Source organism: Asterias amurensis, chromosome 13, assembly GCF_032118995.1.
Source record: "Asterias amurensis chromosome 13, ASM3211899v1".
Classification (NCBI taxonomy): domain Eukaryota; kingdom Metazoa; phylum Echinodermata; class Asteroidea; order Forcipulatida; family Asteriidae; genus Asterias; species Asterias amurensis.
Window position 1 is genome coordinate 15,938,238 of NC_092660.1, and position 22,074 is coordinate 15,960,311.

The 22,074-nt window shown below is 38.5% G+C and overlaps 1 protein-coding gene across 1 annotated transcript in view; it reads left to right on the forward strand.

Annotated features, from left to right (window-relative positions):
• The first annotated feature begins 6,019 nt into the window (after positions 1-6,019).
• Positions 6,020-22,074, forward strand: part of LOC139945878 (receptor-type tyrosine-protein phosphatase F-like) — a 56,370-nt gene continuing 40,315 nt past the window's right edge. Inside the window, exons 1-8 of the mRNA XM_071943378.1 lie at positions 6,020-6,116; positions 9,532-9,786; positions 11,638-11,772; positions 12,264-12,422; positions 14,755-14,886; positions 14,987-15,121; positions 15,223-15,357; positions 15,458-15,592. Coding sequence (XP_071799479.1) covers positions 6,020-6,116; positions 9,532-9,786; positions 11,638-11,772; positions 12,264-12,422; positions 14,755-14,886; positions 14,987-15,121; positions 15,223-15,357; positions 15,458-15,592 — 1,183 coding nt within the window. The remainder of the gene's footprint in view (positions 6,117-9,531; positions 9,787-11,637; positions 11,773-12,263; positions 12,423-14,754; positions 14,887-14,986; positions 15,122-15,222; positions 15,358-15,457; positions 15,593-22,074) is intronic.

Sequence of the window (22,074 nt, forward strand, 5' to 3'; positions counted from 1 at the left end):
GGTGCCAGTAGAGCCCAGTTAGTGGTACAGGCCTTCTTGTAAAATCTGTTGAAGTAGATGGTACGATCTGATTAATTATGGTACGGAGTTCGGCTGTGAACTTTTCAAACTAGCTTATATATAGAGCACGATGTGACAGCAACCAGCTCAATGATCCACAAGGATCGTAAATCCACGTTTTATATAGCCACCACTTTGGAACTACTTTAAAGTTATTGGTTTTGGTTAACTTTTGGGCCGCAATAAATATGACTCCGCCAATCAGTGATCCGGGACTATTTTCAAAACAGATTTCCGGTAGCTCCATTTAAACTAACCAAACCCTCCTTATTGTGTGTGTAGCATGGAGGACAAAGAACAACCGTATCAAATACACCTTATAATACTGAAAAGGGGTTATCAGTCATCCAATAAATCACTTAATATAGGCCTATCTATATATAATGAGTAGGAGTGGCCAACAACAACAACAACAACAAAACAGCAACAACTTAAGACAGCAACAAAAGAAAAGAAAAAAAAAAAACGAAAAAAAAAACACAACAACATCCAGTCCTGCTCCGGGTTTGATCCGTCTGTTTGTTTTATTTCCCCTGAGGAATTGCCATTTGTACATCACGGACTCTGGATGCTAAATACCACACACAAAATGTATATCATTTCTTCTTTTAGAAGCCGTACGAGGTATGTATTTATCACACATTTCCAAGCTTCTGAAATTTTTATACGACACTACAACTATTCGCCATTTCGTCAATATGAAAAGTGAGTGAACAAGTCGGCTTATTCAACTTGCTTAAAGATAATGGACACTTTCGGTTAACAGTTTTGTCAAAGACCCACACTTCGTGTATCACAACTTATATAAAATAACACCCCTGTAAAAATTTAGGCTCAGTCGGTCATCGGAGTCGGGAGAAAAAAAAACCCGGGAAAACCCATCCTTGTTTCCGCACGTTTCGCTGTGTCATGACATATAATCCTTAATTCTCGATATCGATAATTGATATTTTTTTAACGTTTTCTAAAACAAAAAAAATAAAGCATTTCATGGAATAATATGTCAAGAACAGTCTTTCACTTTTACCTTCTGTAAACCCTATAAGTTATTTGTAAATCTGTGAACTTTTATTTTTTTTTTCTCTGTACCGAAAGTGTCCACTGGCTTTAAAGGAACATTACAGAATTGGTTTTTGCTAACAAACAGTTGCTGGCAGTGTAAGCACTTTATGTAATCCACCATATACATAAACTGACAAACCTGTAGAAGTTTGAGATTGATCGGTCATCTGGGTCACGAGAGAATAGTGACAAACCGATAACACATTTTGCATTGCATCGATGCCAAAGTAAAAAAAAAAAAAGTAATAAAAAAATGAATAAAACACTCACTGAGCGATAAACTCCAAACGAGAAGTTAGATTATTTATTTCTCATCATTAACAATATGACATTTCAGACAGAAATGTTTTTAAGGAATGTTTTCAACTGTCATCATCAATAGACCATGTAAGTTTTATGTAAATCTTGTGATCTTCACGATTTTTTTTCTTTTTTCTTTTTTCTTCTTCTCTTTCTTACCAATTCTGTAACGTTCCTTGAAGTTCGACAAGGGTCTGGTTAAGTGTTACTTAATGCTCATTTGAATACCAATTATCTATTGGGAAGGTTCTTTATAGCAAAAACAACTTATACAATAGGAGAAAGTGGTGCGGCTGGTTTTATGTTATCGCGTGAATCAATGTGGTCCATGGCTTGTGATAAAACTTTAACTCACAACAACCAATGTTTAAATTGATTACTGGAAGTTATAAAAGTGAAACTGAGCTGTAAGAACACTCTTGTTAAATGTCTCTTAAATCATCGCACTGTTAGCGCAGATTTTGAAGAGAAAAAAAAAACATAGCTCAAACAAATAAAATTGTTTTCACACTAACGAAAAGAAAAACAAATGGGCTTTGAGGTCATATCATTGAAGGAGAGAACAAAATAGACACTGACAATATGCACTCAACTCAAAACACACGACACAGCATTACATCGAGTTTTACAAATAATACATACAACAACGGTCAACTTTTTATGTACAATAATAGACAACTTACCTTTTTCCGATAGAAAAACAAATCATACAATTTATGATTTCCAGGTTCTCAGTAGCAATGCTGTCACAAAACAGCGAAGCGCTTTTATAACAATCTGCTTTAAAAACTACCGCGTATAAACAGACCGTGTCCCAACACGTCGCGTGACGTCATCTGTTGACTATTAACCGTGAAAGCAAAGCTCGGTGACCGAAGGTCATCGCGGGTACTATACATTCCTTGCTCTATGATTGTACCATATGGACACTGGTCTTTTGTAAACAAACAGAGAAGGGAACACGGCACGGCAGGGGTAACGGATGAATTATTTATATTCCGAATCATATTTCTCGTACAACTCGCGACACTATTATGTCTACACACAAATAACGAGGATGTTTGATTACCCAGTGTGGCTCAAAACTTAATTTAATATCCGTATGAAAACTATTGAATCGGTGTTGAGCTGGATACACACATTTTGTCGTCTTACCGGTGTAAGCTTAATGGGGTTGTTTGTTTGTTTGTTTGTCTGTCTGTCTGTCTGTCTGTCTGTCTGTCTGTCTGTCTGTCTGTCTGTCGGTCGGTCGGTCGGTCGGTCGGTCGGTCGGTCGGTCGGTCGGTCGGTCGGTCGGTCGGTCGGTCGGTCGGTCGGTCGGTCGGTCGGTCGGTCGGTCGGTCGGTCGGTCGGTCGGTCGGTCGGTCGGTCGGTCGGTCGGTCGGTCGGTCGGTCGGTACGGTCGGTCGGTCGGTCGGTCGGTACGGTCGGTCGGTATCGAGGTCGGTCGGATCGGTCTGGTCGAGTCGGTCGGTCGGTTATCGGTCGGATCGGTCGGTCGGATCGGATCGGTCCGAGACTATCGGATCGGATATCGGTTTCGGTCGGATCGGTCGGTATCGGATCGAGATCGGTCGGATCGCGATCGGTCGAGTCGGTCGGTCGGTATCGGTCGGTTCGGTTCGGAATCGGATCGGTCGGATCGGTATCGGTCGATATCGTTAGTAATGGATCGAGTCGGTCGGATCGGTAGATCGGATATTCGAGTCGGATCGGTCGGTAGGTCGGATCGGTCGGTCGGTCGGATCTAGGTCGGTCGGTATCGGATCGGTCGATTCGGTCGGTCGGATTCGGTCGGATCGGTCGGTCTCGGTCGGTCGGTCTGTCTGTCTGTCTGTCTGTCTGTCTGTCTGTCTGTCTGTCTGTCTGTCTGTCTGTCTGTCTGTCTGTCTGTCTGTCTGTCTGTCTGTCTGTCTGTCTGTCTGTCTGTCTGTCTGTCTGTCTGTCTGTCTGTCTGTCTGTCTGTCTGTCTGTCTGTCTGTCTGTCTGTCTGTCTGTCTGTCTGTCTGTCTGTCTGTATGTCTGTCTGTCTGTCTGTCTGTCTGTCTGTCTGTCTGTCTGTCTGTCTGTCTGTCTGTCTGTCTGTCTGTCTGTCTGTCTGTCTGTCTGTCTGTCTGTCTGTCTGTTTGTTTGTTTGTTTGTTTGTTTGTTTGTTTGTTTGTTTGTTTTGTTTGTTTGTTTGTTTGTTTGTTTGTTTGTTTTTGTGAATGATCTTACAAAAACTAATTCAATATCTATTAAAACTAACGTTATTGGTGTTTAGTTTGAGAAACTCTTTGCCGTCGTATCGGTGTAGCGTTGAAGTAAGCTTATGGGTTTTCTTGTTTGTTCAACGTCGTATTAATAAACGCGTTCAATAGCGACGAGTTTTGGCTTTTTAAATTATCTTTTCAAAATAGACGAGGAAACCGTCCGCGTGTGTGTGGGTTGTATTAAGGTTGTAAATGAGAATAGAACATTATCTGTTTAATTAACCAAAATATAATTATGCAAAACTACCTGCCCAGCATTCGATCCTTTCTCGAAGACTACCTCGGTTGTACCAACACTTTGGGGCTCATATTATTTAAAATTTGTGTAGATCACTGGTGTTGTCATTAATTAAAAGTTTCAAATTGTTTGATGTTACTATACTGTTGCGTCGGTCTGTGGCTGCAAATTAAGATTGCTTCACCACCCTTTATTCGTGTGTTATTATCATTATTAGGTAGGCCTAAGTATATTAGTATTACAGTATTATTTATTTGACATTTCCAACACAATATTAAACTATAATTATTATTTAATATGTTACAATTACTCTAATATATGTATACTGTATTTAAACCTAAAAGGAGGGTGTACATTTAAAACTAAAATGAAAGTTTGTTGCGATATTCTCATGGAACATTTTTAGAAACCCTGGATGGAATCAACGCGGGGCAATTTGATTAGTCCGGTCGCTACGTACGTATAATTGGGCCTTCCGCTCGGGTCTTTGTTGGCCGGTCCGACAACTGAGGGCAAGTTCGAACACGATGAAAACGTAGCAGACTCCCGGACTCGTACACTCTTGGCCGAGGGGTGTTACTTACACTAGGTCTTTGGGTAAAAAAAAAAAATGTTAAACTCAAACTTGAAAAAGAAGAAGATAATATTAATAATAATATATCCAAGTTCTTTAATACAATGTATCGTCTTACTGTGATGTCTTTACACTTTGACCTCCCGCTTGCTGTCTGTGCTGGTAAAATAAGAAAGAAAAAGAAGGGGGGGGGTCTTCGTCACACCCCCATCAGGCATCCTACTTACAACAACCCATCCGAGCCATGATCCACAAGACCTGTGGATCATGATCCACCTCTCAAAAAGGAGGTCATATACGCCTCTCATACTACTAGTGGACTCTATTGGTAGTTACTGAAAACAATTATCATCATAAAACCTTTCTTGATTACGAGTAATGGGGAGAGGTTGATAAAATAAAACTTTGTGAGAAACGGCTCCCTCTGAAGTGACGTAGTTTTCGAGAAAGAAGTAATTTTCCACGAATTTGATGTCGAGACCTCAGATTTAGAATTTGAGGTCTCGAAATCAAGCATCTGAAAGCACACAAGTTTGTGTGACCATGGTGCGACAAGGGTGGTTTTTTCTTTCATTATTATCTCGCAACTTAGACAACCGATTGAGCTCAAATTTTCACAGGTTTGTTATTATATGTTTATGTTGAGATACATCAAGTGAGAAGACTGGTCTTTGACAATTACTACACGTGTTCAGTGGCTTTAACTATTAATTGTTTGATCTGTGTCACTAAACAACAAATTTTTCAAAATACAAAGAACAATATTGCATTCAAATAATAGTACACATTTTGAAAACTATTGTTGCTTTTTGGTCACGGTTTAACCTTGTTCTAATCGACAAAATATACTTTGTAGTGCCGTGTTTTTTTTGTTTTTATAAAACCTCGCAATACAAGCAGTTTACAAAATCCATGTTTAAAGGGAAGGTACACGTTTGGTAATTGTCAAAGACCAGTCTTCTCACTTAGTGTATCCTATCATACCTTTAAAATAACAAGCCTGTGAAAATGTGGGCTCAATCGGTCACTGAAGTTGCGAGAAAATATATGATAGAAAAAAAACACCCTTGTTGGACGAATTTGTGTGCTTTCAGATAAGAATAAAAGACTTCTAGCTAGAAGTATTTTATTATTTTAGTGAGAAATTACCCCTTTTTCAAAAACGAGGGAGTCGTTTCCAACAATGTTTTATACAATCAACAGCTCTCCAATGCTCGTTACCAAGTCAGTTTTTAAGTTAATATTTGTTTTGAGTAATTACCAAACATGTACTTTTCCTTTAACTTGTTTTCAGGCGTGTCAGCAGTGGTAGACTTTACCAGCGTGACAGCTTCTGGCCCTTCGGGTTTGCAGAACAACCTACACGTATTCATTGCAAGTTATTTGGTGACTGGTAATGAGACCACAGCAGACAACAATGAAGAGCTCGTTTTTTCTCGATACATACCAACGGGTGTCGGTAGCGATCTGCTTAACTGGACGAACGTTTCGTTGCCTTTAGCAACTGCATTACCAAACGGTGTTATGGGGAAGATGTTTAAAATTCCAAGTGACAATAAAGGTAGCGTCGGTGCGTTCGAATGGACGTATGGCGTGAACTCAGTGAATACGATACGGATGAGATCCACAGGTAAGTGATTCAAATGAACAAAACATATAATTATATCTAAAGTTGTGTCTTTGCCAGCAAGACGTTGCCTTCAAAATAATCAACTCTAGCCTTCATCAAGGAATCAAAATAGTAAACGTAAAATACATATCAAGTGACAGTTTGTACATTCATCTATCCGAATCTTTAGTTTTTCCTAACCTTTTTTTTTGTAGTCCATTCAGGGCGCAACAAGTAAAATACCCCTCAAATTTACCTATATATATTGACCTTTGTTTGACAGTGAATAATTAAGCTAAACTACATCGAAAACAGCACAATTTTTGTTTTATTTTTTTAAGAAAAAATTCACCTCGCCATCTTGGACACCAACTACTCGTGCGAAACGCTACGTTGGTATAAAAACAGACCCTCTCGAACTCCCGTTGTTTCTCGAACAAATCTCGCGCACTTGCTGCGGTTTTATCAGTGCAAAGAAAATTCGGGGTTTCAAATCATTAACTAGGGCGCTGCCGATGGACTGCCATAATTAGTTCGATCTCTTGAAATAAATGATGTTTCTATAGCAATCGAAATCAGTGCATGATTTCAGTGCAAGACGGACCATATTAATCCGTGTTGAGACTAACTAAATGAGCGTCATCTAACTTTCAAATAATATGACCTTTCACGTGTACAGACATCTACCTCTGCAATTGAAGAGGTCGGTAGAATCCGATTGATTTCCGATTGGTCACCGGTCAGCGAATCAGAATGAACCTTGTTTAAACGCTTTTATCGTGTACCTTTTTTGTCCTTTTCAACACTTAAACAAACACCCTTTATAATTTCGTTCGCTTCTGAATCGAAACAATCCTCATATCTAATTACGGTATTGCAGGCTTTGTAACTAATTATTCTCAAAACTTGATGATGTTGGATCCAAAAGTTTTCCAGAGAATTGGAGTGAATGTCGCCAATCATAATATATACGCTTTAATACAACTGTATGTGTCATTATCAGCTGCACCAACTAAAGGGACTTGCCACTGCTTCTGGCAAGCCATATGCCCAATAGTTCGATAAACACTGTTTATCATCGATAAACACTGTTTATCGCCGATTAACACTGTTTTTCGACCGATAAACACTGTTTTCGAGATAAACGTTGTTTATCGATTGATAAACACTGTTATCGAAAAACTATGTTTATCAAGCGATAAACACAGTTTTTCGAGGTGATAAACAAAGTTTTCGAGGTGATAAACAAAGTTTTTCGATTAACACTGTTTATCAACTAATAAACACTGTTTATCGAAATACTATGTTTATCAAGCGATAAATAGAGTTTTTCGAGGTGATAAACAGAGTGTTTCGATAAACACTGTTTATCAAGTGATAAACATGGTTTATCGAAAAACAGTGTTTATCGGTCGATAAACACAGTTTTACGACGACGCCAGATGCCCAATAATACGATAAACAGTGTTAATCAAGTGATAAACACTGTTTATCAAGTGATAAACTCTGTTTATCAAAAAACTCTGTTTATCGACTGATAAACACAGTCTTACGCCGACGCCAGATGCCCAATAATTCGATAAACAGTGTTTATCAAGTGATATAAACACTGATTATCCAAAAACTCTGTTTATCTACTGATAAACACAGTTTTACGCCGACGCCAGATGCCCAATAATTCGATAAACAGTGTTTATCAAGTGATAAACACTGTTTATCGAAAAACTATGTTTATCGACTGATAAACTCTCGACTGATAAACACAGTTTTACGCCGACGCCAGATGCCCAATAATTCGATAAACACTGTTTATCAAGTGATAAACACTGTTTATCGAAAAACTCTGTTTATCGACTGATAAACACAGTTTATCGAAAAACTCTGTTTATCGCCGAAACTGTGTTTATCGAGTGATAAACAGAGTTTATCGAAAAACTTTCATCAAGTGATAAACAGAGTTTATCGAATTATTGAGTATTTGGCGTTGGCGAATAACTGTGTTTAACAAAAAAAAAAACTATGTTTATCAAAAAACCTTGTTTATCAAGTGATGAACAGTGTTTATCGAAAAACTCTGTTTATCAACCCGATAAACACTGTTTTTCGGTAAACCGTGTTTATCACTTGATAAACAGTGTTTATCGAAAAACTCTGTTTATCACCTTGAAAAACTGTGTTTATCGCTCGATAAACAACGTTTATCAATTGATAAACTTTTAAACAAAGTTTATCAATCGATAAACAAAGTTTATCGCGAAAAACAGTGTTTATCGGTCGAAAAAGTGTGCTTATCGGCGATAAACAGTGTTTATCGAATTATTGGGCGTATGGCTTGCCATAACTGCTGGGTAGAACACCTTCATATTATTTAATTGCAAAATTTCATTTTCAGCTTTTGTTCTATTTTCTTTAGTCATCATAAAGTGTGAACTTTCCAAACAAAAAAAATAAAAAAAGTACAAAATAAATGCTTCAAACTGATTTGTACTTTTCGCGAAAACGTCTTAAAACTTAAAAGTTTGTGCTAAATTTCTAAGATTGTGTTGTTATAAAAAAGAATTGTTTGTTTAGCTTCCAAATTCAACTCCAGTTATGTGTTTTTGATGCCATCCTTTTTTTTCTTTGTAAAATATGTCTCGGCGGCACCCTGGCATCTGTATAATATGTAGCCCTCAATTGAAGTAAACCCTCAAGTAACCCTCAAGTAAAGTAAAACATGTAGCCCTCAAGTACGCAAACTAAACCCTCAACCTAAATAAAACCAAATAAACAATGCAATTCTTCGTCTAAAACAAAATGGTTCACTATAACGCACTAAATAATCATTATACATTAGGTTTAAATTAGTATTAAGCTACCAAACAAGTATGAGTCCATTCAATTATAGACACGATGTTTTTTTCTATTGTAGTAAATGGGTAATAGTTATCCTTAAAGGAACACGTTGCCTTGGATCGGACGAGTTGGTCAAAACAAAAGCGTTTGTAACCGTTTTTTATAAAATGCATATGGTTGGAAAGATGTTATAAAAGTAGAATACAATGATCCACACAAGTTCGCCTCGAAATTGCGTGGTTTTCCTTCTACTGTGCGAACTAACATGGTCGGCCATTTATGGGAGTCAAAATTTTGACCCCCATAAATGGCCGACGTGTTAGTCGACGAGGTAAAAGGAAAACCACGCAATTTCGAGGCATGTTTGTGTGGATCATTGTATTCTACTTTTACAACATCTTTCTACCCATATGCATTTTATAAAAAACGGCTACAAACGCTTTTCAAAGACCAACTCGACCGATCCAAGGCAACGTGTTCCTTTAAAATGTAATGTTTATTATGCCATTAGCAACGTGCCGTTAATGACAATGTGAGCTTAATCATTCCGTCTGTTTTGTTTATTTTTTTGTTTATTTTGTGATTAATTTGACATCCACAGCATCCCTTGTACCAGCCTTCGTAAGCCGTACTGTCAACATCGGCGATGATGTTGCTCTGACCGTTACCAGAAACACAGAGGATGGCGAGATTTCAAACAGCAAATGGAGGAAAGACAACAGTGGAGCGATGAACGCAAACATCCTGGACTTCAACATAACCAATGCTAGTACCAGCGACAGTGGTATTTATGAGTGCCATTATACACATGAACGTGGCAAAGGAAACCAGGCGCTACTGAGATTGATTGTTAGAGGTAAGCAAAATGATTCATTTATTTATTTATTTGTAATGAAAAAGAATATGTTGCTTCACATCTCTCCCATTCTACATAATCCCAACTGGATACCCGTTTATTTCATAATACAATATGAGATCATTCTTCTGACATTCAAGGTTCTCCATGGACTAGCCCCTATCTACATACAGAGCATGCTTCAGCCCTGTAGTGTCATCGGGCCGGGTCTGAAGTCATCGGGCAACATGCTCTATGTTCCTCTGACCCGTTTATCCAGCTATGTATGTCCTTTAGTAACATTTCAACCCATCTCTGGAACTCTCTCTGCCTCAACATCTCAAGGATACACATGACATCTCACGATTCCAATAATCTCTTAAGACCCATGTCTTCAGATTAGCCTATAAACATGAGTGAAATTGTATTATTGTTCTTGACCAGCGCCGTTGAATGTCATACAGATAAAGTGCGCTTTACAAATTATGTTTTATTATGATATTAGTATAACTGTCTATCTTGGAATACTTTCACTTAACTCTGCAATACAATACAGCAGACCAGAACACTGTGCATTAGGCAGTCTATGAAAATAATGGCTAATTAACACATTAATGCTGCATAAAATGGACTTTGTGCACCCCCAACACCTTTGAGATGGTATAGAGATACTAAAACAATTCCCCCATACCACGCTTGTCTGCAGAGTATCCATCATGTATTCTACATAGGGCATAGTCCCCACACTAAAAGGGCAATGGTCAACGCAAGTCAATGGGGGAAATCTCCATAATACTATGGACCAGTGCCAGGTAAACCAGATAAGCTAGGTTACTCAAACTCTCCATTATGTTTATCAATCGTATAATGGAGAGAGTCAAGAAAAAAATAGCTTTCTAATTTATTCATAAGAGGAGTAATTAACCAAAACTGTTAATTGTGCCATGTAATCCATGGTTAAACTAGAACCAGACTTCAATGGAAATATGTTAGCAACTTTTTATCTCTAAAACATCAGAGACACAAATAAATAGGCCTAACATCAGAGACACAAATAAACAGGCCTATAAATGCTCTATCTAACTGCATCCGAAGCCCAATGCGATCATCAGGCCTTGGTCAACATACCTTTAGCTTGAACTGCGACGGACGGAATCTTTCACAAAGTAAATGCGAATGTTTTTATAACTGGTAATTCGAGTGAACGTTTAGTCAGCCGTCACCCAAACAAACCCAAGCTCAAAACACCAAAATACGATCAGGGACGACACACCTGATTTTTAAAGACATGTCGTACGTTTCTACTAAAAGGTTCAAGCCAAACTATTTGTTTTACGTTTCGTTTGTTTTATTATGTTTAATAGATAGTGGCCTTGAACTTGTCGTTTGTGATTTAATTTGCTAGTAAGCCTATATTTAGTTGCTGCTTACTTTTGTTCGCACTCACTGATTGGTTTACAGACAATTATATGGGCGCACGACATTGCAAATCTACACAGGTCGACTGCGAATAAATTTCCGCCTAGTGGAAACACGTTGGCGTAATAATAGTTTTTTGCCCCCTCTGTTTTCGTTTAGAATGGCAACTAATGCCAATCGTCTTAACTTCACTCTAGTTATAAGTTATAACTTGAGGCCGGTAACAAACTGTAGCAGAATATTCCCGGCGGTCTAAGAAGCTCAGGCAAATCATCGATTGCTGACTATTCATGTGTCATCGTAAAGTTGATCGACCAGCTTGCGGATTAAATATGCGGAATGGAGGGTTAAATTTTAATAACAAAATAAAGAACAAGTATTTTTGTATGCTGGTTTGTATGCTAACGTATGCAATGTTTTTTAGTTTTTTGTTTTTTTGCTTTTTGAAAACAGGATGCCCACAACATAAATATGGCCTAACGGCTTGTAGCAGCGAGTGTCCGAGATGTCTGAATGGTGGTGTTTGTGATGACGTTGATGGTGACTGCATTTGTCCACCTGGGTTTGGTGGTAGACTTTGTGGAGAAGGTGAGCAGAAAAACAGATGAACATTTTATAGCAATTTTCTTTAAAAAAAACAAAAAACTAATACACCCTAGTGAAACAAAGTTCCGAAAGAAAAATCTTGCAACTTGAAAGGCTGAGCCATATCTATACAATGTTGGCATTTAGGCCTAGGTACCTATATATTAACCTTGGTTAATATACCGTTCATATGTTTCAGACCAAAGAGGTCATATTATGGTATTATGCTAATCAACCTGGTTGGACAACACCAAACTGCTTGCTAAAGTTGTGATTTTTGGGAGAGTTGTTGGAGCCACGTGTTTCCAATCTGGTTGTTTATTACCACCCTGTAAAAAGACCGCGTGATTACACTGTTCTTAAGAAGTGTCATCCATATCAAATAACCACAGTAATTAATTAGGTGTTCATTACGTTGCGTTCAACCGATCACCGTGTTTTTGTAATAAACAGAAACACTATGTCTAGTTGTTGTTGGTATCATGATGCATTAGTAAAAGGACCGAACCGCTTTGGCCAAAAAGGGAGCCTTCGCTGTGACGCTGTTGGGTTGCCTCACAATGGTTCTACCTGCAAAGGAATGCTGTTCTGTTTACCGGATCCATACGGATGCAGCTGTGCCGCTGGGTACCAGGGACTTGAGTGCAAGACAGGTACATTTTTAACCCAAACAATCGGAAAACATCATCAAAAATGTGCCGTTGATAAAATAACATATTCGTAAGCTAAACGCAAACAATATTTGAAACTGCTAAGGCACAACTATAGAATGCAGGTACACTTCGAAGCTTCCACTGCGCCTCCGCGGAGACGGAGTCGCGGTGACGTTCATACGTACACAGTACACTGGAGTTGAGGTCGCGCTCTGTTGCTTAACTATAAATATTTGGCAACCTAGGGGGCACTCTGAAAGATGCACAACAGCGCCCTCATTAGGCTCGAAAATACACAACTGCGCTGTGATGTCAATTTATTTTATACGATAACTCACAAGACCATTAGATGATTATTTAAATAATTATGGGAACTCCGTACAAATAATTAATAACTATTAATATTGCCGTACTACATATTACCCCAAAAGAGGATTATTTCCAAAAGGGAAAAAATTAAAGGCCGAATCCTAATACATTAGAGGATTATTTAAAAAAGGGAAAGAAAGCCCGAATTCCGTACAATAATTAATTATGCCCTAATACACTTGACCCCAATAGAGGATTATTTAAGAAAAGGGAAAGAAAGCCCGAATTCCGTACCATAATTAATATTGCCCTAATACACTTGACCCCAATAGAGGATTATTTAAAAAAGGGAAAGAAAGCCCGAATTCCGTACAATAATTAATATTGCCCTCATACATTTGACCTTATTAGAGGATTTAAACAAAAGGGAAATGGAAAGCCCGAATTACGTACAATTATTATTGCCCCAATACACTTGACCCCATTAGAGGATTATTTAAAAAAAGGGAAAGAAAGCCCGAATTCCGTACAATTATTAACATTGCCCTAATACACTTGACCCCATTAGAGGATTGTTTAAAAAAGGGAAAGAAAGCCCGAATTCCGTACAATTATTAACATTGCCCTAATACACTTGACCCCATTAGAGGATTATTTAAGAAAAGGGAAAGAAAGCCCGAATTCCGTACAATAATTAATATTGCCCTAATACACTTGACCCCAATAGAGGATTATTTAAGAAAAGGGAAAGAAAGCCCGAATTCCGTACCATAATTAATATTGCCCTAATACACTTGACCCCAATAGAGGATTATTTAAAAAAGGGAAAGAAAGCCCGAATTCCGTACAATAATTAATATTGCCCTCATACATTTGACCTTATTAGAGGATTTAAACAAAAGGGAAATGGAAAGCCCGAATTACGTACAATTATTATTGCCCCAATACACTTGACCCCATTAGAGGATTATTTAAAAAAAGGGAAAGAAAGCCCGAATTCCGTACAATTATTAACATTGCCCTAATACACTTGACCCCATTAGAGGATTATTTAAAAAAGGGAAAGAAAGCCCGAATTCCGTACAATTATTAACATTGCCCTAATACACTTGACCCCATTAGAGGATTATTTAAAAAAGGGAAAGAAAGCCCGAATTCCGTACAGTTATTAACATTGCCCTCATATACTTGACCCCATTAGAGGATTGTTTAAAAAAGGGAAAGAAAGCCCGACCGCGCCTCCGCGCCTCCGCGCCTCCACCTTCCCCTTCTTCACGATTGCATCATATGCTCGTCTTCCTAAAGACGCCCTCTATCGGCCATTGTCCACACCGCGTCTCCGCGCCTCCGCGCCTCCACCTTCCCCGTCTTCACGATTGCATCAAATGCCCGTCTTCCTAAAAACGCCCTCTATCGGCCATTGCCAACACCGCGACTCCGCGCCTCCACGCTTCCAGCTTCCCCGTCTTCACGATTGCATCAAATGCACGTCTTCCTAAAACGCCCTCTATCGGCTGCTTCACCTACCTCACCACTCACGTCACACTTTGACTCCCTACGACCCTAACATTTTATCTGCTGTATTCATCAATCGCACTCAATACAATCAAGTAGTAAAGAGCTATTTTCTTCCTCCATGCTACGACCAAGTTACTTAAAACGTTCGTGACCGCGACTCCGCCTCCGCGGAGGCGCAGATAGAGCTCCTAGTGTACCTGTATTCTATAGTTACTCCCTATGTTCAGATCAAGATAGTTGCGTGTATAGGACTTTTAAGGCGGCTTTAGGAGGATATCACTATACTGAGGTGGCACTGAATAAAAACATCGACTACATAATCGCCAGATCAAACCACGCGGACTTAATTACCATGGGTTTAGAATCCCTCCAGAATTTTTATTTTTTTTTATTCGGTGTACATTTTCTGGGCAAAAAGCTTCAATGTACCAGGCGTCGATAAACAGACAGTCAGAATTCGGTTTGTTTTTAGCACTTTTCTTTGGTTCTTTCTTAACTGGTTCAGATTGTGATGATGGAACATACGGTGCCAACTGTGCCCAGATATGTCACTGTGCCGAAGGGGTGTCATGTATTGGAACAACGGGTCAATGTGATGGAAACTGTACAGAGGGATACAAAGGAGATAACTGTCAAGGTACGGATTGTAGCTGGAAATTTGTAATTTAAGAAACAACCAATTTGATATTCAATGTCTACATTAATAATCATCATGTCTCTCTACCTTTTGTTTTCAGTACAATGTACCTCAGGCGAATTCGGTGAGAATTGTGCTCACACTTGCCACTGTGCAGACGGGGTGTCATGTGATGGAACAACGGGTCAATGTGATGGAAACTGTACAGAGGGATACAAAGGAGATAACTGTCAAGGTACGGATTGCAGCTGGAAATTTGTAATTTTAAGAAACAACCAATTTGATATTCAATGTCTACAATAATAATCATCATGTCTCTCTACCTTTTGTTTTCAGTACAATGTACCTCAGGCGAATTCGGTGAGAACTGTGCTCACACTTGTCACTGTGCAGACATGGAATCGTGTAATGGAACAACGGGTCAATGTGATGGAGACTGTGCAGCGGGATACAAAGGAGATAACTGTCAAGGTACGGATTGTAGCTGGAAATTTGTAATTTAAGAAACAACCAATTTGATATTCAATGTCTACATTAATAATCATCATGTCTCCCTACCTTTTGTTTTCAGTACAATGTACCTCAGGCGAATTCGGTGAGAACTGTGCTCACACTTGCCACTGTGCAGACGGGGTGTCATGTGATGAAACAACTGGTCAATGTGATGGAAACTGTACAGAGGGATACAAAGGAGATAACTGTCAAGGTAAGAGGACATGCGTTTTTATAAGTAAGACCTAAAGTCTAACTGCCCTATATATACCTCACGGTATACTAACCTCAAAGACACAAACCGTTGAGAAAAAGAGTATCACTGTTCTTAGTGTGCATAGAATGAGTGTGACGACTAGTTATATAAGATCTAGACATTGTACATACTCGGCACGAAAGGAAGAAAAATAAAAAAATATACGAAGCTAAGTTTTGGCCATTATGAAAAGTGTTTGCGGGGGGGATAAAGGAGAAATGATTTTAGATCGCGTAATTTGGCTAACGGCATAAAGCCTGACAAACTACACGAATCATGAGGCTCTGAGAGATATTTTAGAAAGGGAAATAGTTGAATAGACAATTTACAAGAGGGGGAGGGGGTTGGGGTGGGTTAGGTTATAAAAGGAATTTTCAAAAAAAAAATAATAACTTGAAAGACAACTTATACAAGGGGGAAGGGGGGTTGGGGTGGGTTAGTATGTTAAGCCGGCAACAAGTACTTAACTTCCTCTTTTAGAAAAATAAAAAATGTAAAAGCACGACTCATCAGGTGCAGTATGCTTTGAGGAAGGGCAGGTTTCGTCTCAGTGAGACTGCACGACCTGCCTGTTAAGTATTTTATAATAAATTTACTAGGTATGGAGGGGGTAGGGTTGGAATAAACTGTTGTTAAGTGAACATAAATTGTGAAAAAAAAACACAACGAACGCCAACACATGTTTGAAAACTAATTACGTACAAATCAATAAAAACAATTGTGATGGGCTTACCGTGGACGACTGAGATTAGGTGATACAAGACAGAGAAACGGAAAGATGACCATGACTAGTTGATGATAATTGAAAAGTAAAACATTATTTGAAAAGCGTATGTGCGTTTATTTATAGGGCACGCGTGAGATGTGTGTGCGTATATTTACCATTAATTAAACTTGGTACAAATCTTGGAATTTGTTCTGTTCCCAAAAGCATTTGGATTTCGGCAAACTGTAAATTGTAAGTAAGGGAGGACAAAAAAAGTACTTTGTAAATTTAAGTAAAGGGATGGATTAATATACGTGCCTTGTTCCTCAAACTCAGCCGACAAGAGGAATTGGTATTTTTTAAAGTTATTGTTCTTCAAGCCTAGCCCAAATGCATAGACTTTGCTTATGTGTATATATGCGAACGAGCGTTTTGCAAATGCACGATTCACGGTGTTGTTCTGCACCACTAAACTTTAACCGGTTTGATACTTAAAAACGAAATGCTTCAGCTTCCTAACCGTATACCCCCCCCCCCCCCCCGTTTAGTTGTTTGACGGTTTTCATTTTTGTTCCCCCCCCCTCCCCCCGCATTGGAACATGTCGCATTTCGCTTTACCGTCTGCAACTATCTACAAGCATGCATGCCATTGATATTGTTCGCCTACATAGTTACTTACGACCTTATTGCGGTATTCACATGTTTATATGTAAACCTCATTCAGCCTCCTCGAGTGTCAAAAACAAAAATATGTAAGTTCGCCTAGAAGCTGGTTAAAAGTGAATTGACAGAGTTAACATTTTGTTATTATTTGTTACTAAATATTAAGAGTATTTTATCGTATTTTTAAATATTCAGAAGAACACCACATTCGTAAAAATCTAATGAAATAAATTTAGAAAAGTGCAAACTGTTCACATTGAAGGTCACTGGAAAATAAACCATAAAGGTTCATTAAAGTCACCAGGAAATATAATTTGTTTTCTTTCAAACATAAGAGTATGTGCTTACGAACAATAAAACAATTTTTTTAGTAATTATTTGTCACGATTTATATGTTTAAAAAATATATAAAGTTGTCTGGGGGGCTGACTCCGCCTACCCCTTTTGTGACGTCAATCGAGGCAGACTTTGCCTGCAATGCGTATAGTAAACACACGTGCAAAGTACATGTACGTCCAAGTCGTGAGTTGGTACTTTTCAAAAAGTGTTTTTCTGCATTCAGCAGCAATACACCTGGTCGGCATTGCCGGAAAAAAAACATTATTTTATTTTTTTTGAAACGTACAAACTCACGACTTGGTCCGTACATGTACTTTGCAATTGTGTTTACTCTACGCATTACAGGCAAAGTCTGCCTCGATTGACGTCACGAACAGCGCCCTCTCGGGTCGGGGTCTACTCTTAAATTTGTAAATAACATAATAACTGATTGTTTAAAACTTTAGTTAACTGTTTGTTCACATTCCACTCATCAAAAAACATATATTAGTGACAGAAGCTTTATTTTGAAAAAAATACCACTTCCAGGTGAAGTTAAGGTGTGAGCGAGTTTGTACTAATATATCTCACCATTCCCCTTTTCACATCAATGTTGTTTTTAACAATGGGAACAAAATAATTAAAGTCATTAACTTGTTTGAATTTTTCCTTTTCGTTGCTCATACTTTTGTTTGGTAGGTGAGTCTGTTTTTTCTTCTTCTAATCAAACAAATCGCTTATTAAATTATGTTCCTCAGTCGTGTCATCAGCAGTGGTAGACTTTACCAGCGTGACAGCTACTGGCTCTTTGCAGAAAAACCTACACGTATTCTTTGCAAGTTATTTGGTGACTGGTGATGAGCCCACAGCAACCAACAACGAAGAGCTTGGTTTTACACGATTCATACAGATGGGTATAGATACCGACATCACTTGGTGGACGGATTCTTCTGGTTATTTCCCATCAACATTGCCAGACAATGTAAAGAGGAAGATGTATAAAGTTCCCAATGCCACTACAGGAAGCGTCGGTGCGTTCGAATGGACGTATGGCTCCAACACAGTGAAAACGATACGGATGAGATCCACAGGTGAGTGATTCAAATGTGAATCGAGCATGTGACTAAGTTTTGCATTTACCAGAGGGAAGAACATTGCATGTGAATATATTTTAATAGACTAGAGAATCACTGATATCGATTTTGGCTTTATTGTTATTTGTTCAGCAATTACAGACCCATTTATAATTTGAGTTTTCTAGATAAAACTATTGAACGAATAGTGTAATCTAGATTACAGGTATTTATGCGGGGCAACAATCTCACTGATTCATTTCAATCTGCCTACAGACCAAATCACAGCACCGAAACTGCCTTAATACGAGTTCACAATGACAGATAGTAACGTCATTGAGCAGACGTTGCATAGACGTCTTTTGTATGTCCCTTTGTAACCATAATTGTATTACCATAAGCCGACCATAAACAAACGTCATATTTTTGTTTGTATTACAACCAGTTAGTAGCGTCATTATATTTTGGTCAACCTGTGACATCAGTAGGACGTCATAATATGTACATCAGTATTTCGTCATATTATGGTCAGCTTGTGACGGCAATTTACCGTCACAACATTATTTGCATATTATGCAAATTTTGAGGTCAGGCTTAGATGTGGTTGCATACTGCAACAATTATAGAACAAATTAATCGGTAATAAGATACTACAAGCACATGCTTTGTTTTGTTTGTGTTAAATATCAACAGATTTTGTGATCAATCAAATGTGTGAACTAAATTTGACAGCTTAATTCCAAAATATTAATTAAAAGTACAAAGTTTTAATTACAATCTAACACCCATGACTGGAAAATTCTTGAAACCGATCGGTATATATACACTAGCTGTACCATTGGATAGTATATAGGTGTGGTGACTGGAGGTCAACGAAAGGAGATCTAGTGGATTGTATGTGTGCATTGTATTAGTTGATAATGTTAATAATTAAAAATTAATTAATGTGCCGACGTCGGTTTGTGGTCGGAAAAATTACGTTGTATCATGGTCGATAACAGACGTCCTACAAACCATAGAACCATGAGCCAATCGGGATTTGACGTCATGTTTTGGGAAATTTGCCGACGTCTAATTGACGTTCGTTTATTGACCGTCTGTCGACGTCGATTTGTGGTCGGAAAAATTACGTTGTATCATGGTCGGTTAGTGGTCGGAAAAATTACGTTGTATCATGGTCGATAACAGACGTCCTACAAACTTTCACATAGAACCATGAGCCGACCGTCATCCGACGTCGGGATTTGACGTCGATTTAACGTTACTATGACCATCTTGTGCCTGCTGGGTATAATTGAGTTGCTTTTTTAGGTACAATAACCATGATAGCAAGAATAGGTGCATCATAGCTTGAAATAGGCATTAAATTCCAACATCTGAGAGGGGGGGACATCACCCCTCAGATTCACTAGATTGCACCAGAGAGCATCTACGGGCTAAAAAAAATTCCGGGGCTCTAAAGCGGGCCCCGGACCCCACGCCGTAAATGTTATGTGTCCCCCCCCCCACACACTTCAAGACGGACACACTTCAAGACGGATTGACGCCCATGCTCATTGCCAGTCAATATGTGTATAGTATCCCCCTTAAAGCCATCCGATATTATATAAAGGGTAAACAGCAATGGAGAGATAATGATAGTGTAAACGACTCCCTCTGAAGTAACGTAGTTTTCGAGTAAGAAGTATCTTTCCACGAATTTGATTGCGATACCTCATAATTAGATTTCAAGGTCCCGAAATCAAGCATCTGAAAGCACAAAACTTCAAGGTGACAAGGGTGTGTTTTTGTTCCATTATTATTTCGCAACTTCAACGACCAATTCAATTCAAATTTTCACAGATTTGTTATTACGTCCATATGTTGAGACACACCAAGTGAAAAGACTGGTCTTTGACAATAACCAAGGTGTCCTATGCCTTAAAACGTGAATTCTTTTATTCTTGTTTTGTTGTGTCATGCCGTTGTAATTTTGAACTCCCCAGCAACCCTTCTACCCATTTTTGTCACCCGCACGGTGAACCTCAACGACAACGTAAGTCTGACAGTTAAACAAAAGACACCAGATGGACAGAATAAAGAGAGCAGATGGAGAAAGGATGGCGGTGATGTGGTAAAACAAAATACCTTTAACTTCGATATAAACAATGCCAATACCAACGACAGCGGTATTTATGAGTGTCACTATCAGCATGAACGTGGTGAAGGAAATCAAGCGCTACTGAGATTAATCGTCAGAGGTAAACCGAATAATTTTATATTTTTATTTAGTGACGATTGTATCTTATTAAGGTTCTTCGTGAGTTTTTGCTACAACGTTTTTGTTTAATTACTCACCGGATGTTCATCCACTACCATACATTCAAGAAACACAATACAGAAGCTGATACAACTAACTTTGAACATTGCAAAATAAATTCAAAGGTTGGGATCACCGTTTAGTTTTTCACTGTTTATGCTTTCGCTCAAATTCCAGTCTCGGCATGCACGAGCACTTCGACAACATACTATCCTGGTTTGAGGCTATGTGGATGAGACTTTTTTTTACCAGGGTCAGTCTATTAAATTTCGAACCCCACCCGAGTAACATGCCTGTGATATTTTTTTCACAGGACTCGGGAAAGTACTGAGTATACAGTGCTAACACACATCGGTGTACGGGTAAAACAAACCAAATTTAATATTCTTTATCCCCGATGCAAATTTAACATCTATTATAGGGTCAGTCTATCTAATGTCTTGTTTGTGGGAAGGGGGGGGGGGGCATTACTCTTGAAAAAAACCTCTTCATACCCCAGCTGTGTAATACATTGTAAAATACTTTTTGTAGGGGAGTTAACTTATAACAAAGAATACGTTACTCACTGAAATAATCATAAAGCAATCCCTTGGAGTTGGATCTTTTGTCTAAGATCACGATTACCGTTATACCGTCACTTCACAAAATAGACCATCTCGGTATAACATTGCTGCACATTCATATCAAGGGTGTTAACAACTTTTCCCCTATCAATTAGAACGCAAAAAAGGGAAAATAACGTCCTCCATACAACTCCATCCATTGACTCTGATCTGAATATCATCATAGTTCGATACAAATCTTGGTAAACCTAAAATATTTTTGTGTAACAACGTTTAGCGTGACGTATGATGATCATACGAGGTTTGTTTTCTTCTTTTCTTTTTTTACAGGTTGTCCGAAAAATAAACATGACCCTCCTGACTGTCGCGGCGAGTGCCCGAGATGTCTGAATGGTGGCATTTGTGATGACGTTGGGGGTGACTGCATTTGTCCGCCAGGGTTTGGTGGTAGACTCTGTGGAAGAAGTACGTATTTTTTTATAAAAGAGACGATATTGAACAGCGGTTGATATGACAAAAAAATCCCAAAGCACAACACAACATGAATTTTCAACTGAGTGTAATTGCAGAAGCATATCATAAACCACAGATCTTTACACAACCGTAAAAAGAACTATAGCCACATGTAACTCTTGAGTCAGTAGAGGTCTAACTTTTTAAATGAATTTAACTTAATATTGGACATTGGACATTCACATATATCGGTTTGCACAGCGAATATCAATGTTGTTTTTACGATGTTAGATATTGGACATATCAGCAGTGCGAGGACCCAATATTTATTGAGTGTAAATGATTCGAAGTACGGAAAACCGTGT